This window comes from Meleagris gallopavo, chromosome 20, assembly GCF_000146605.3.
Source record: "Meleagris gallopavo isolate NT-WF06-2002-E0010 breed Aviagen turkey brand Nicholas breeding stock chromosome 20, Turkey_5.1, whole genome shotgun sequence".
Taxonomy (NCBI): Eukaryota; Metazoa; Chordata; class Aves; order Galliformes; family Phasianidae; genus Meleagris; species Meleagris gallopavo.
The window spans coordinates 10528100-10541984 of record NC_015030.2 but is presented as its reverse complement, the minus strand read 5'-3'; the positions used below and the strand labels follow the sequence as shown (position 1 = coordinate 10541984).

Here is a 13885-nt window from a genome sequence, read left to right as displayed (position 1 = left end):
AAAAAAAAACGGAAGTCTCTTTTTCAAATTCTGAACTGGATCATAAAGATGTGTATCTTTGCTCATCTGAAGCTGTCTGGATGTGACACAGCTGTGCTCGTTATCTTATGCAGTTGCTGCCACTTGGGGCATCCTGCATGGCTGAGAGTTAAGAAAGTCAGATGAATAACTATTATCTACTGTAATTCACTGTGGTGTTTCAAGTTCTGTACTCTTTTTGTTTCACTGAGTTTCATTTCAGTAGCTGATTAGTTTGTAGGTTTTTGTAGATCAGGCAGTCGGTATTGAAGCAGGTTAGTGTATTCGTGTCACGTGCTTGTTCAGGTTTCTTTAAAAAAAAGCAGTAGAAATTGATACGGAGTTTAATTTTCTGAAACACTTACATCAGCTATAAGCATTTTAAGGCAAATTTTGTCTACTTTTCCTTTTTCCCTTGTGTTATCCTCCCGAGTAAAAGGAAAAGAAAAAAAAAAATTAACAATTGCACCAGAAACACCTTCACAAGCATATCTTCACTATATCTATGTGTGTACTCTGATCTCTGGAGCTTCATTCATGTTGGCTTTCTCTACATTTCCTCATCTCCTCATGTTCAGGCAATACTAATCATGTGATGCTTTTTTGACTTCAGACTAGAAGTATTTTTTTAAACTCAGATCTAGTTTTTTGTTGGTTCATGTTAGAAAGGAAAAAGATGACATCAAATGCTGAGGAATGAAAATGCTGGGAGAAAAAAGTTGTTGTGGCGTTCAATTTTGAAAGGGTGTAGGGAAGTGAACAGGATCTGCGTGTTTGTTTCCAAACACAAATAAAATCCTTTTGGAGAGAGGTAATTTCAACTGCGGCGTGTTTTTTCTTAGAGTCTAATGCTCCTTTATTTCAGAGGCTATTTTTATTTGCGTGCCTGCCTTGTATGTTGCACTGTACCATTTGGCAGAAAAGTAATGAAAAGTAAAGTATGATTTGAAATACTGACTTGTGTACTGAAGCATGGAGTTTGGACTATTTTAAATTACTGATCCACCTTGTTGTTCTGAAGGCTGATAAAATGCAGTGGAGCAGGATGTCCTACAGCATGTTTTTAAGGGCTCATCTTACATGAGTAATCTTTGAAACACAAGTAGAAATCTTCATCTGTTTTGCTGTAACTTGAAATATGGTAAGCTTATTTTTTGTTCCCTTCAGGTTTTGAATGAAGAATGTGATCAGAATTGGTACAAGGCAGAACTCAATGGAAAAGATGGCTTCATTCCCAAGAACTATATAGAAATGAAGCCACATCCGTAAGTAGAGATCTGGTGATAGTTCCTGTGAGTTTGGTGGATTTTAAGCATAATTTGACCTTTTCTGAAGACATTTAAACTGCTGATGGCATTTGGATCATTTAGCTCCATATGTCAGCAATGCCGGAGCTCTTCATTAGTGCATTAACAACCTGGGGAAATTATGCAAAAGTTTACATAGTATCATGTTTACTGAGCCATAATGCAGAGCTCTCTGAGTAGTCCAGCAGGGAATACAAAAACAAATTTCAGCCACGTGTAAGAAAGAGAATGTTCCTTTTCTTAGTCTGGTATCAGTATTGTGGGAAGGAGGTGTGAGTACTTTTGGAGAATTTAGAAAGAAAGTAACTGGAAATGCCTTTAAATGTTAGTCCTGTCCAAGGATCTGAGACTTAAATCCTCCAGCTCCATCTCTAGCCTTAAACAGTGTTCATTCTTGTTTGTATTTTGTAAATCTTCCAATTTTCTTTTTGACTGCTAGCAGGTAAGACTGAAAGGGAAATGTTGCATGTCATGGTCACCTGCTGGGTCACCTGGATTTCATAGGGTTAATCCAAATCTCATTAATTAACAAAGCGAATGTGTAAGTATATATAGGTATTGATACTCAGTGGACAGCTACAGGAAACTGGGCATGGAGGCTTCCTGTGAAGGCACAGCTGTGCCATTCAGGGGATAGGACTACCTTTTTGTTGATAAGGGTGCAGGGCAAGAACTTCTGTTTATGAAATGGCCTGGATCAGGTTTGTGGTGCTTTTGGTGTGTCCAAGTCTGTATTCTTAATCAGCTGCTTCTAAAGATATTGCTGAAATCTTACTTTGCAAAAATCGTAACTTACGCGGAAGAAAGGAGCCAAGCTAAAATGGTTGCGTAAAGTGAAGCCGAAAGAATTGTTGAGCTGCTGATTGAAAGGAGTCTGGATGTGGTATGAACTTTGCATTGTACCAGTTGACAGATTTCCCTCTTGCAGTGCAGCATCGGAAGTAATGGCTGCATTTGGTTTTGCAGTGCTAACTGGACGAGCCACATTACAAAGCTAGTTGGAGGTGAGTTAGAAAGGGTTATCAAGTTTGGCCATTTAGAAGGAAAGCTCTGGGACTGTCAGTTTCCTTGGCCTAATTCTCTTGGACGTGCTATGTTTTATTTTTTGAACCATTCTGTAGCAAAGATCAATGTGTGTGGAACATTTCTGCTGCTATATGTCTGTTTGTAATTGGGCAGTAATTCTTCAAAATGACTTCCTTTGACCTGTGGAGTTTTCTTTCTCTAAATCTTTTTTATGTTTAAAAATCAGGTCTTCTGTTTCTGTGTGACTGACATTGCAATGAAGTCATAAAACTGCAGTAAAGTTTTATGAGTTGTGGAAGATCTCTTAACCTTCCTACTTCAGCTAAGAAGTGTTAGAAGCAGTAGGCAGAAAATTTTATATTGTTATTTTGAGTATATTCCTTTCATTAATCAAATTATACACTTATACTTGATAACAATTCAGCAGAATTGAAGGGAAAACTAGTGTGTGTTTTTGAGGCTTCAAGAGGATTAATAGAAGTTCTGTTGAGCTCTTCCAGATTTTATTTCCATTTTACAGAGATGAGTGAGGTTTTGGGATTTTTTTAAGCTGAGGCTTTCATTTACAAGTAGTATGTGAATAATTGATAGTTATTTGAGAACAGAATTAAAACGCTATAACCAAACTGTGGCAGGATATCTAAAATCATAAGATAAAGTTTGCTTTATGCAACATTTGGCAAAGGTGAAATTCAGTGCTTTCTTGTCCTGACAACTGTGCCAAAATCCTGGGAAACAAAATACTACATTGGAACTCTGAAAGACCTTCACATAATGATTTCTCTTGGGTGATTTTGGAGGCAGTACAGTGCAGTAAGACAGGTAATGTTCCTCTGCTGGCTCAGCCACAATCTCAGGTACCAAGAAGAGCCTTATTGAATAGTGGACTCCTTTTCTAGCTTTAGAGATTGTTGTTACTTTGAGAGGGAGACTGTGGTTTCATAAAAGCTTTAACTTCTCTTAAGAAAGAAGCTTCAAAACTGTCACTGAAACAGAGACCATTTTTTTGCTGTACCAAAACCTACCCTGTAAGAAGCAAACCTTTTAAGTGGAGCTGTTGCTAAGTACTACTCTCTGACTTCAGTCATGTGTGTGGTTAAAGACTGGTCAGTGCCTCCCTCCTGTGTGATCCATTACTCAGAACTGAAAGTTATGCTTCTTGGTTCTGAAGGTGGTTCTGTTTTTCCCACGCCATGTGACCTACTGCTCAGCCTTTGTTTCCTTTAAGCTTGGGTTAGTCTGGAAACGCAAATGTAAATTGGGATAAGAATCCTGCGACCAGGGGCTGTTAGTGGGCACTAATGATTTAGTTGCCTGATGCAAGTTCACTCGGTGCTGTAGAGGTGGTCAGCCTGTGGCTTTGACTTACGTGCAGCTGTCAAGTTCTGATTTGACTTCCATGCTGCAGCTGTTTCATGTGACTGTTTATGTGAAAGCAGTTAGATTGTCCTGACAGAAGGAGAAGAAAAAAAGGCTACTAAAACAAATTTTTTCAGCATCTTTTTTAGAGCTCAATTACACACCCACCTCAGCAGTCATCTTATAATGAAACAGAGACCTTGAGGGAACTTTCCTCGCTTGTTCTCAGTCTTGTTTCTACAGCGATGTTTCTGAAGAAACCTGAGGGTGAACTCCCAGTCTTTCCCTTGTGTTTTGCAGATACTGAAATTCTTTTTTAAAGGTTTCAATGTGACGGAACTGACGCTACCACATCCCTGGGCAGCCCATTCCAGCACCTGACCACTCTCCTGGAGAAGTATTTCCTAATGTCAAACCTGACTCTCCCTCCCCTGGTGCAACTTGAGGTTGTTGCCTCTTGTCGTATTGATGGTTACATGAAAGAAGAGATCCCACTCCCCCCTCACCACAACTTCCCTTTAAGTAGCTGTAGAGAGCAGTAACCTCACCTCTGATCCTGTTCTCCAAACTAAACAGTCCCAGCTCTCTCAGCTGTTCCTCATAAGGCCTGCACTCCACACCCCTCACCAGCTTTGTTGCCATTCTCTGGATGTGCTCCAGATCCTCAATATCTTTAATGTAGTGGTAGGCCCAAAACTGAGCTCAGTACTCAAAGTGCAGCCACACCATGATGATGACTTCCCTGCTACTGCTGGCTGTGCTACTTCTGATACAAGCAAGGATGCCATTGGCCTTCTTGGCCACCTGGGCACCCTGCTTGCTCTTATTCAGACAGATGTTGACCAATATACCCCCAGACCTGTTGTTTCCTCTGCATGGTCTTCCAGCTGCTCTGCCCTGAGTCTGAAGCATTGCCTAGTTCTGGCCAGTGTGTATGATTCGGTGCGTGATCTTGTTGAACTTTGTCTCATTGGCCTCAGTCCAGTTATCCAGTCTGTCAGGATCACTCTGTAGGACCTTCTTATCCCTAGGCATTTGAACGCTTCCTGCCAACTTGGTGTCATCTGCAATGACTAAGGCATGAATGGCTTCTCCTTAGGAGGCCTAAGAAATAAAGGAGTGTGTGTAATTTCTCCCCGGTAGTTATTTTTGAGCAATAATAGTGAAACAAATGCTTTTGTATCGTACTCTTCCCTCATGTAACTAGTGATAGGATTAGAGAGAATGGCCTCAAGTAGTGCCAGGGGAGATTTAGGCCAGATGATAGGAAATACTGCTTTTCTGGAAAAGCAGCTAGGTGCTGGAATGGGCTGCCCAGGGAGGTGGTGGAGTCACTGACCTTGGAGGTGTTCAAGGAATGTTTGGATTTTGTGTTGAGGGACATTTAGTGAGAACTATTGGTGATAAGTGGGTGGTTGGACTTGGGTGATCTTGTAGGTTTCTTTCAACCTTGGTGATTCTGTGATTCTATAGAGAAGTAAAGTACTGACTAGCCACGAATGCATGGGCTTTGTCATATCTAAATTGATGGGATCATACAGTTCAGGCAATTAAAATTGTGCATGTTTGTGTGTAGACATGAGACATTATCCTTTAGTAACAGAGGAAATGTTAGGAGTTGAGTTTCTTGCCTGAGCTAGGCATTTAATGTTTGTCCTTAGGTTATGGGGTCTGGTTACTAAGATGCCAACGAAGACCAAAGTTAAACAGACAGTTTAACTTTGTCCTAGACTGTAGCTAGCTCCCAGAAGGGTCTTAGTCTCACAAAGTAAGACTTTGCTGTGAAGCAGCTGTGGATGTTAGGTTTTTATGACATTGCATGTGTTGAACATCATATATAGGTAGAGTATGGTGCAAAACTGATAATAACACACTATATTTTGAGCAGTCTGTCTTTTTTTTTTTCCTTTAAATTAAGGATTTCACTCTTAGCACATTTCTGCTTCCCTAAATTAGATGAAATAGGGCTGTTGTGAGCATGTGCTCATCAAGTCATGGTAGCTTCATTGCTAGGACAAAATGTGAAAAGCTACATAGTTTGGTAGCCTGTAGCAAATTAACAATGAAATAGGTGCAGTTCAGTCATTTCTGCTAGGAATCATTTCACCTCAGTGTGTTTACCGTCGTTGGGCTCTTCCATAAGACAGTTCAACTTCTTAACTTTCTCTGTTGTTTTCTTTTCCTTGCTTATTCCACAGGTGGTTTTTTGGAAAGATTCCCCGGGCAAAGGCTGAAGAGATGCTAGGCAAACAGAGACACGATGGTGCCTTTCTTATCAGGGAGAGTGAGAGTGCTCCTGGGGACTTCTCTCTCTCGGTCAAGTAAGTAGTGCCTAGAAACAGTTGTGTGGAAATCATTCGATGCTCATTTTGACTCCTGGATAAGTGATCATAAGTACTGGGGAGCAGCAATAATCCAGATAGCATACCTATTCTTCCAGTGATGTATTGTCCTTATTAAAGAGGAAGTACAAATACACTCTGTTCTGTAATGAGCCTACATGGTTGACTTGGTGGTGTGTTGCTGTCTGACTTAGGTGTTTTCAGGCACTATTTGTTAATTTGTGGGTCCCATTCCTCCTCATTTCAACTATGAACTGCCCAGCATGTACACGTTCCCTTCCATCTTTCTTTGTTCCTCTTCCATAGTATGAGTCATTACTCTTTCCTCTGTCTTTGGGTAGCACACTTCCAAATATTTTTCATGACTGCTTGACACATGCTTTGGGGATATTTGTGTTACCCAGCACTGGGACATGGAGCTATGAAAACAAATTCTTTTCCATCTCTCTCAAATACATTCCATTAACAGGGAATTTCAGTCTAGTAACAGTGAAGTAGGGAGGAACAGTTCTCATCCTTGTATAACTTTTCTAGAAGTGCTGGGTCTTAATCAGCAGCAATTCCTGATAGTTAGCAAGTGAGCCTTGTCTAATTATCTCACAGCTCTGTATAAGCTGCTATAAATAGAGGTATTAGAAACTTGGAAGAGTATGGGATGTAAGGTAACACAGGAGGGAAGGAATTCCGTCCTCAGCAGCTGATTTTTTTGTCCTTAACTCTCTATAACCTTCTTCTTTCCTTCCAGAAATGAACAGGAGTTTCTTTAGAATCTTATATTGATTATTCATGCACAGTTCCTTGTTTGCTGTATCTTTGGCTCATCTTTGGGCTGTACCAAGATTTTGTCATCCTGTACAGTAGCCTTGATTGATGCCAACAAAATTGAATTAAAGCTACTCATTTTAGAGAGGTGTTCATACTTCTGCTGGGTACAATAATCTGAGCTGGAATACAAGATACGTATGGGAGCTCCATTGCAGAAACTGCTTTCCTTCATGAAACTTCAGGTTTTAACTGTAGCTCTGCCTGTCTTGTTAGCTTAGTGTTGCCACCTGGTGGTAGTTTGCTTTTTTCTGGTGGATTAATTTGGGAAAAACTTTCTTCCAGTCACCCCTGAACTGTGATTTGCAGGATTTGAAATGATGACAGTATCTCAGGTTGAAAAGGAGACAGCAAAGGCAGGACTCATTGATTGTTTCATGTTAGCTTTGTAGCCAAGACTGTGTCTGCACTTTAAACTGAGGTGTAGAAGCTCTTGATGCCAAGTGGGGAATGTACTCCCTGCCAGTTTTCAGTGTTTTTGTTTCAGACTAAAGTAAAAATACCAATATGCTGTTCATCTGGAAAATCCTCATAGACCTCTTTGGAGTTGCACTTTATGTAGAATAAAATAGTTGAAAAAGTAACTTGAGTTGAATGCCATCACTTGTCAGACAAATAGAAGTGGAGAAATCTGTCTGTTTTGCAAGGCATCCTTTTTCATAAGTCATGAATCCAGGCTTAGAGACAGTCCTGCCCTATTTGTGGCAGTTCTTTTCCCAGCACATTCCTATGTTGGGACTGGTGCTTTTGTACTGAAATGGTACCGTGTGAGCGAGAGAATGAGCTTATGTGGAGTACTGGTCCATAGTAACAGTAGTGTGAACCTAAGCTGGTTTAGGTTGTTCCCTGTGTTTGAGAAGCTGAACTAAAGCATGTGTAGCATTCAACTTCCAAATCTTGTATTTGGGCACGTAGAGTGGGTGGGCACTATGGTGTACCTACCTTAATGTCACCTCACACCTCACATGCAGTCCATGGCCTTTGAGTATTCACAGAATCACAGAATCGTAGGGGTTGGAAGGGACCTCCAGAGATCATCGAGTCCAACCCCCTTGCCAAAGCAGGTTCCCTGCACCAGGTTGAGCTGGGCACTGGAGCCACGTGCCCAACATGTTGGTGGATAAGCTGGGGACAAGAACCATCACACCCTGCTGCATCCCAACCAGCTGTTCCCACCTCCTACATCGACCCCATATCTCTAGGGACGTCTGGAGAAAACAGCCATCAGCCTTACTCATGCATTGTCTTCAGCAGTTCTGACTGCATGCATGAATCAAAAAGTGCATGTGTTTTAACACTAGCAGTGTAGTGATACAGTCTGAAACAGTTGTCATTGTACACATAACCTTGGAGTGTTGTGACACTTGAAATCCTTGACTAAAACACCTCAAATTTGTGCAGGTTCAGAGTGGTTTGAAAAGCTGGTTTTAAACTGAAGCTCTTCTATTAAGAAGAATGCATGTGAAGCTTGCAGAATTTTTTTCAAAATCAATTCAATATTTGAATTCTGTCTCTGGGTACTGATTTCTGTACTATACAATTGCCAAACAGTTTTCAAATATCATCTTCACAGCAACCAGTTGATACCTGCATTATCGTTGTCACCAACTATGTCCTGAATAGCCTTTTTGTTGTAAAGTCTCACAATCCTAGAAGAGTGCTTGGTGACTGTGTTCTTTTCTGTATTGTTTGCTCCTCTCTCCCAGGTTTGGAAATGATGTGCAGCACTTCAAGGTGCTTAGAGATGGGGCTGGCAAGTATTTCCTCTGGGTGGTGAAGTTCAATTCTTTGAATGAGCTGGTAGATTATCACAGATCCACATCTGTCTCCAGGAACCAGCAAATATTTCTACGGGATATCGAACAGGTGCCACAGGTAAAAGAACTGTTTCTTCAGAGCATATTTAAACGATTGCAACCACTGTTTGAACTGGGATTGCATCTTAGGTTATATGAATGGGGATGGAAAAAAACTGACTTTTTTGCCTGTGGGAGTTTATTTTTGGATCTTGCTGCCAGAATTATACTGGAAAATCTGGATGTTTGTGCAAGTCTACCTGCTAAAACTCCTAGTATTCATTTCTGGCAGTGTTGTTGCTTGAATACTTGGCTTGTGTTTATGGGTACTGTTGAAGTAAGATACTTGAATTCCTGTGAGTTAAGAACGTGTTTACTCCTGGTTTAGGATACAGTAAGAAAGCACAGTTTTGTACTGGTTTGTAGCCTGCTGTACCCCTCAATAGCAGTGAAATTTTAGTAGTGGTCTTGCCTGAAGAAGTGGCTACAGCTAGTAGCGTATGTTTTAAACTTGGCAAATGTAAAAAGGAACTGAAAAACTACTGCTAAGAGTCAGGTTGCGTCTATCTTTGTTTTGTTTCATTTCCCAGGACATACAAAATGTTAGGTTGGATATAACTGCTTCTACGTGCAGGATTCTAGTTCTAGCTTGAAGAGATGTGGAAACTTGTACTGCTCTTTGGGTGCTGTCAGCTTTTGCCACAATTCATCTGAATTAACATATGTCTCTGCACTGTTTAGTTAATGATGAACAGAAAATGAGAAAAGAGCTGTTTGAAAACAGCAAGCAGCATGAAGATATCTTTCTAGACGCTACGTATTAAGAATGCAAATGCATTTTTAAGTGAATGTGTAAGTTCTCTGTAGGAATAGAAGCATTTGATGACCAGACAAAACACTCTATAGCAAAACTTTCTAATACTGGAGCAGTTTAAGGGAAACATACAGAACACCAAGATCCAATTCTGCAGAGGAATTTTGTGTATTACAGTGGCTAGGTAGATCAGTAATATTCATGTTGTCATTTGATGTAGCAGGGCAAATAAGCAAAAAGATCATCATAATTCAGCAGAGTATGGAGTTCTGTAGTAAGTTGTGGACACTGGAAAACAAATACTGGAACATCTGAGACATCTGGTTTTATTTTGCACTGTCACAGAAACCTGTTGTCTTAGTTTCAGCTGAGACAGAGTTGTTTTACTTCACAGTATCTGGTATGGTGCTGTAGTGTTTTTTTTCCCTGAAAACAAAAACAATGTTGATAACACACCAGTGTTTCCAGTTGCAGTGCTGTACAGAGCCAAAGACACTTCAGTTTTCTCGGTTTCTCCTACTGTCCTACAATGAGGGGATGCACAAGAAGCTAGGAGGCACAGGGGGTCCGAGGAAATGAGAGGGGACAGAATCAGGACAGCTGACTTAAACTGGCCAAAGGGGTATTCTGTACCATATGATATCATGTGGAAGAAAAGTTCTTAAAGGGATGGGAGTTCATCACTTTCTTCTTCTGCTTGGGATCCTCTAGGCAGAAAAGATATTGATTGGCAGGTGGTGAGCAATTGCTTGTGCATCACTTATGCATTCACATATACATAGTCATTAACTATTATTCTTTTTCCTTTTTCTGTCTTACTAAACAGTTTTATCTCAACCTGTGGGTTCTACTTTGTCTTTTTTTTTTTTCTTGACTCTCTCCCCACCCCACTGGGAAGGGGAGGAGTGAGGAAATGCCTGCGTGGTGCTTAGCCATCTGCTGGGTTAAACCATAACTTTTGTTTTTTGTTTTTTTCTTTCCCTAAAGCCTTCTGTAGACCATACTTTTTAATTGTCTTGCTACAGCTGATAAAGGTTGGATTTAAGGGAAATGAAACAGCCCAAATGTTCACTATTAAAATCTGGTATAAGTTAAAATCCTGCTTGAGGAAGCAGATGTCTTGAGTGCTGAGGATGATTCTCATTCCACACATCTTTGTTTCTTTATTTTCAGCAACCAACGTACGTTCAAGCTCTGTTTGATTTTGATCCCCAGGAGGAAGGAGAGTTGGGTTTCCGCCGCGGAGACTTTATCCAAGTCCTTGACAATTCTGACCCCAATTGGTGGAAGGGAGCCTGCCACGGACAGACGGGCATGTTTCCACGCAACTATGTGACCCCAGTGAACCGGAACATCTAGAGATAAATATTACAGATTATTTAAAGAAACAAGAGAAACAGTAATTACACATACAGAGCCTAACTGCAGCCAGTGACCTAAAATCACACGGCGATAAAACCTGAGTCACCTTTCACCGTGAGGTGATCCTCCTTCACAGTGTGGAACTTCAGGGGCTGAAGGGGTTGGGGGGAGGGAAGAGTTCAACTTACACACCAAAACTTATCAGAAAAGAGAAAAAAAACAAATGAATTTCCTCAGCTGCTCCTGGGTTACTCCCTTTCATTTACTTAATGTTTCCCCTTGTCCTCTGTCCAGGCATGAAGTTTTAATGCCATTTAAAATTGTAGCCATGCAGTTAAAGGAAAAGGGAGAAACTCTGCTGGTATTTTCTCTCTGCAAATGGTTCGTTTGACATGAAGGGACATGAGAGAAAAACCAAATACACAGTCCTGCCTTTAAAAAATAATTTAAAAAGTCTCTGCTCTTGCCTTCAGCATTCAGCTGCTCTTGCCTGAGAAAGATGAGGTATTGCTCTAATTTTTGTCTCTTCTCCTTTGTCATTTTCTTCTGAAGCTCAGCAGCTTCCAAGCTGAGGAAGGGAGAAGAGTTGTGGATTTCTTTTTTTTGTTCAAGTCACAGAGTTGCTTTCAGAAACTCCAAATTACAACCGAAGTTTGTTATTGCTGTGCTGATAGCCTTTTTGTTTTTTTCTTAACTGTGTACGGTTGAGCACATTCTGTAATTTTTTCCATAGTGCCTTTCCCTTGTTTTTTTTTATTATTTTTTAAGTTAAAAGGACAGTCCAGAGCTTTTCAGAGGGCTTTTTTCTGCCTATGTGTAAATAAATACTTTTGGATGGATGGTATAAAGGAGGGTGGCATTGTCAATGGATATCTGAAAAAAATCTACAGAGATGGAGCTTTGTTCTAAAGATTTGACTTGTTCTTTGACTTTCCTTGTTACAGGGGGAAAAAAAAAAGGCATTTCTTGGCAGCTTAGGCTGCTCAAACCTGGGTAGCTGAAACCAGAAGCCTCAAGATTTAAGAGAAAGGGGAAAGATATGACTAGGGAAAATGAGGAAGAATATTTGGGGGAGGGAGGGTTAAGTGGGGAATTTGAGAAAGAGTAGCCCTGGGATGTCCTACAAAATGTACATTCCATCGATGGAAAATTATAATGCAGAAAAACCTCAAGAAACAGTGCTTGAAAACATTTTATGCTATTAGTGAATGTTTCTGTGTGATGCATGTAATCAGCCTGTCTTTTGCCTGGATAAGGGAGTTATTTGCAGTTGTGTTGCTCTTGAAAAGTGGGGTTGGCATCACTGTTCTCCAGTTTCTCCTCCCTCTTCAGGTCAGTGTTATTGTTAGACTCCCCATTCACAGCAGGCTGTGTGATGACTATAATCCCCACTTTTTCCGATAATGGCCTTCATTGTGGCCATTTGCTCTTTCACCAGAGAGTGTGACATTGAATCGGATAGAAAGAAATCAAACTGCATTACTCCCTGTGCCAATCTTCAGTTGTGTTATTTTTTCTTTTGAGGGCCATTTGGCTGGATCCCTTCACTCCAACAACGAATCTGGAAACTGCAGTGGAGAGCTCCTCCTGTCCTGCCTAAGTACGGGCAGTCTTTTGTTGGAGGGTGCCTTTTTTGTACTAAATGTTACGTTTTATTCCTGAGACAAACTCTGCCTTACACTTTAATTTTCCAGCAGATGAGAGAGAGAGCTATCCTGTAGAGCGTTACTTTCTCCCCCTCTCCTTGCTAGCTGTCACTCACTTTATTCCTTCTTCATAAAGTGATTGGAAGAAGAATCTATGGCATTCTACACCTGGACCATTTGATTGTTTCCTTATTTTGGAATTGGTGTATATCATGCAACCTTGCAGACATATGTCTTGTGTGTGTATATATATTAAAAAAATCAGTGTTTAAATAAAAAAGGCCTATGTACTTAATCCTTTAACTCTGCAGCAGCATTTGGTAGATAGTAATTAACTGTGAATAATAAATATACATTGAATTCTTCACTTGGGCATCTGTCTGTTATTTCATCTGGCCAGAATATAGCTGATAAAGCTAATCTGTAAGTGCTCAGACTTACTGGCATCGTGACTGGTTCTCAGCATGCTTAGCTAAATTCATTGCTCTTTTGGTCTAAGCCAACCACAATCCATGTAATTTACACTATTGCAAATAGTAAAGAAAGGGGAAAGGAATGTGTTGGTTCACTGTCAGGTAGGAAAGCAATGAATCTGTTAGCAGAATTTGGGGTGGCACTTAAACACTTCTTCCCTTTTTTTTTAATTTTTTTATTTTTTTAGCTCTTCCTAACCAGAGGAGCGTCCCGGTGGTGCTGACCAGTGTAGTAAGGAGGCAGTAATGGAGAGTGATATACTAGTTATTGCTGGAGCGTCTCGCTGAAGGAAAGGACAAGCTTCTATAAGAATAGCAGCTACGGCTCAGACTGCCACGTGAAGGTTAGCTCTGCTTGGTCAGTGCCTTACAGGTCACTTGTTTTTCTCTTGTTGCCTAAAGCAGTGGAAGCGATCGTTCTAATGAGGTGCTGTGTTACCTTTCAGCAGCTGCTACTGTGAATCTGCATCTCCTCCCAGCCTTTTGTTCAGATGGTGCCTCTCAGCTAGGCATTGGGTTTTGAAATACAAAAGGAAAACATCTGCTGATTAAACTGTTGTAACAATTCCTCTTATGCTCAAATGCAGACATAGTCAAGATGTACCAATGACTCCATTATTTTCCTCTTTGTACCTCTAAAGCCAATCTTTAAATGTGCAGCGTGGGTTGTACCTTTGGCACTTCTATTTTACAATGCTGAAGCAGGATCTGTGGCTCAAAACTGCTGTTCGTGCTTTGGGCCTCTAGTGAAAAGTTGAGCAAAGCTTTCTTCTGATTTAAGGAGGAAAGAGAGTTTGTTGCTACTGCGATGGTGCGTAGGGAAGAGTTATTTTCCACCTTGGCCGCCCCAGATGCCAAAAACGCTGTCGGTACGAAAGCCCGATACCGCAGCTACCCGTACCGCCGGCCCGCACCCCGCT

General features: G+C 40.8%; 1 protein-coding gene across 1 annotated transcript in view; it reads left to right on the top strand.

The window, feature by feature from the left end:
* GRB2 (growth factor receptor bound protein 2) overlaps positions 1 to 12859 on the top strand; it is a 28718-nt gene extending 15859 nt beyond the window's left edge. The window contains exons 2-5 of the mRNA XM_003211604.3: positions 1186 to 1283; positions 5909 to 6031; positions 8581 to 8749; positions 10658 to 12859. Coding sequence (XP_003211652.1) covers positions 1186 to 1283; positions 5909 to 6031; positions 8581 to 8749; positions 10658 to 10843 — 576 coding nt within the window. The 3' untranslated portion in view covers positions 10844 to 12859. The remainder of the gene's footprint in view (positions 1 to 1185; positions 1284 to 5908; positions 6032 to 8580; positions 8750 to 10657) is intronic.
* The last annotated feature ends 1026 nt before the right edge of the window (positions 12860 to 13885 follow it).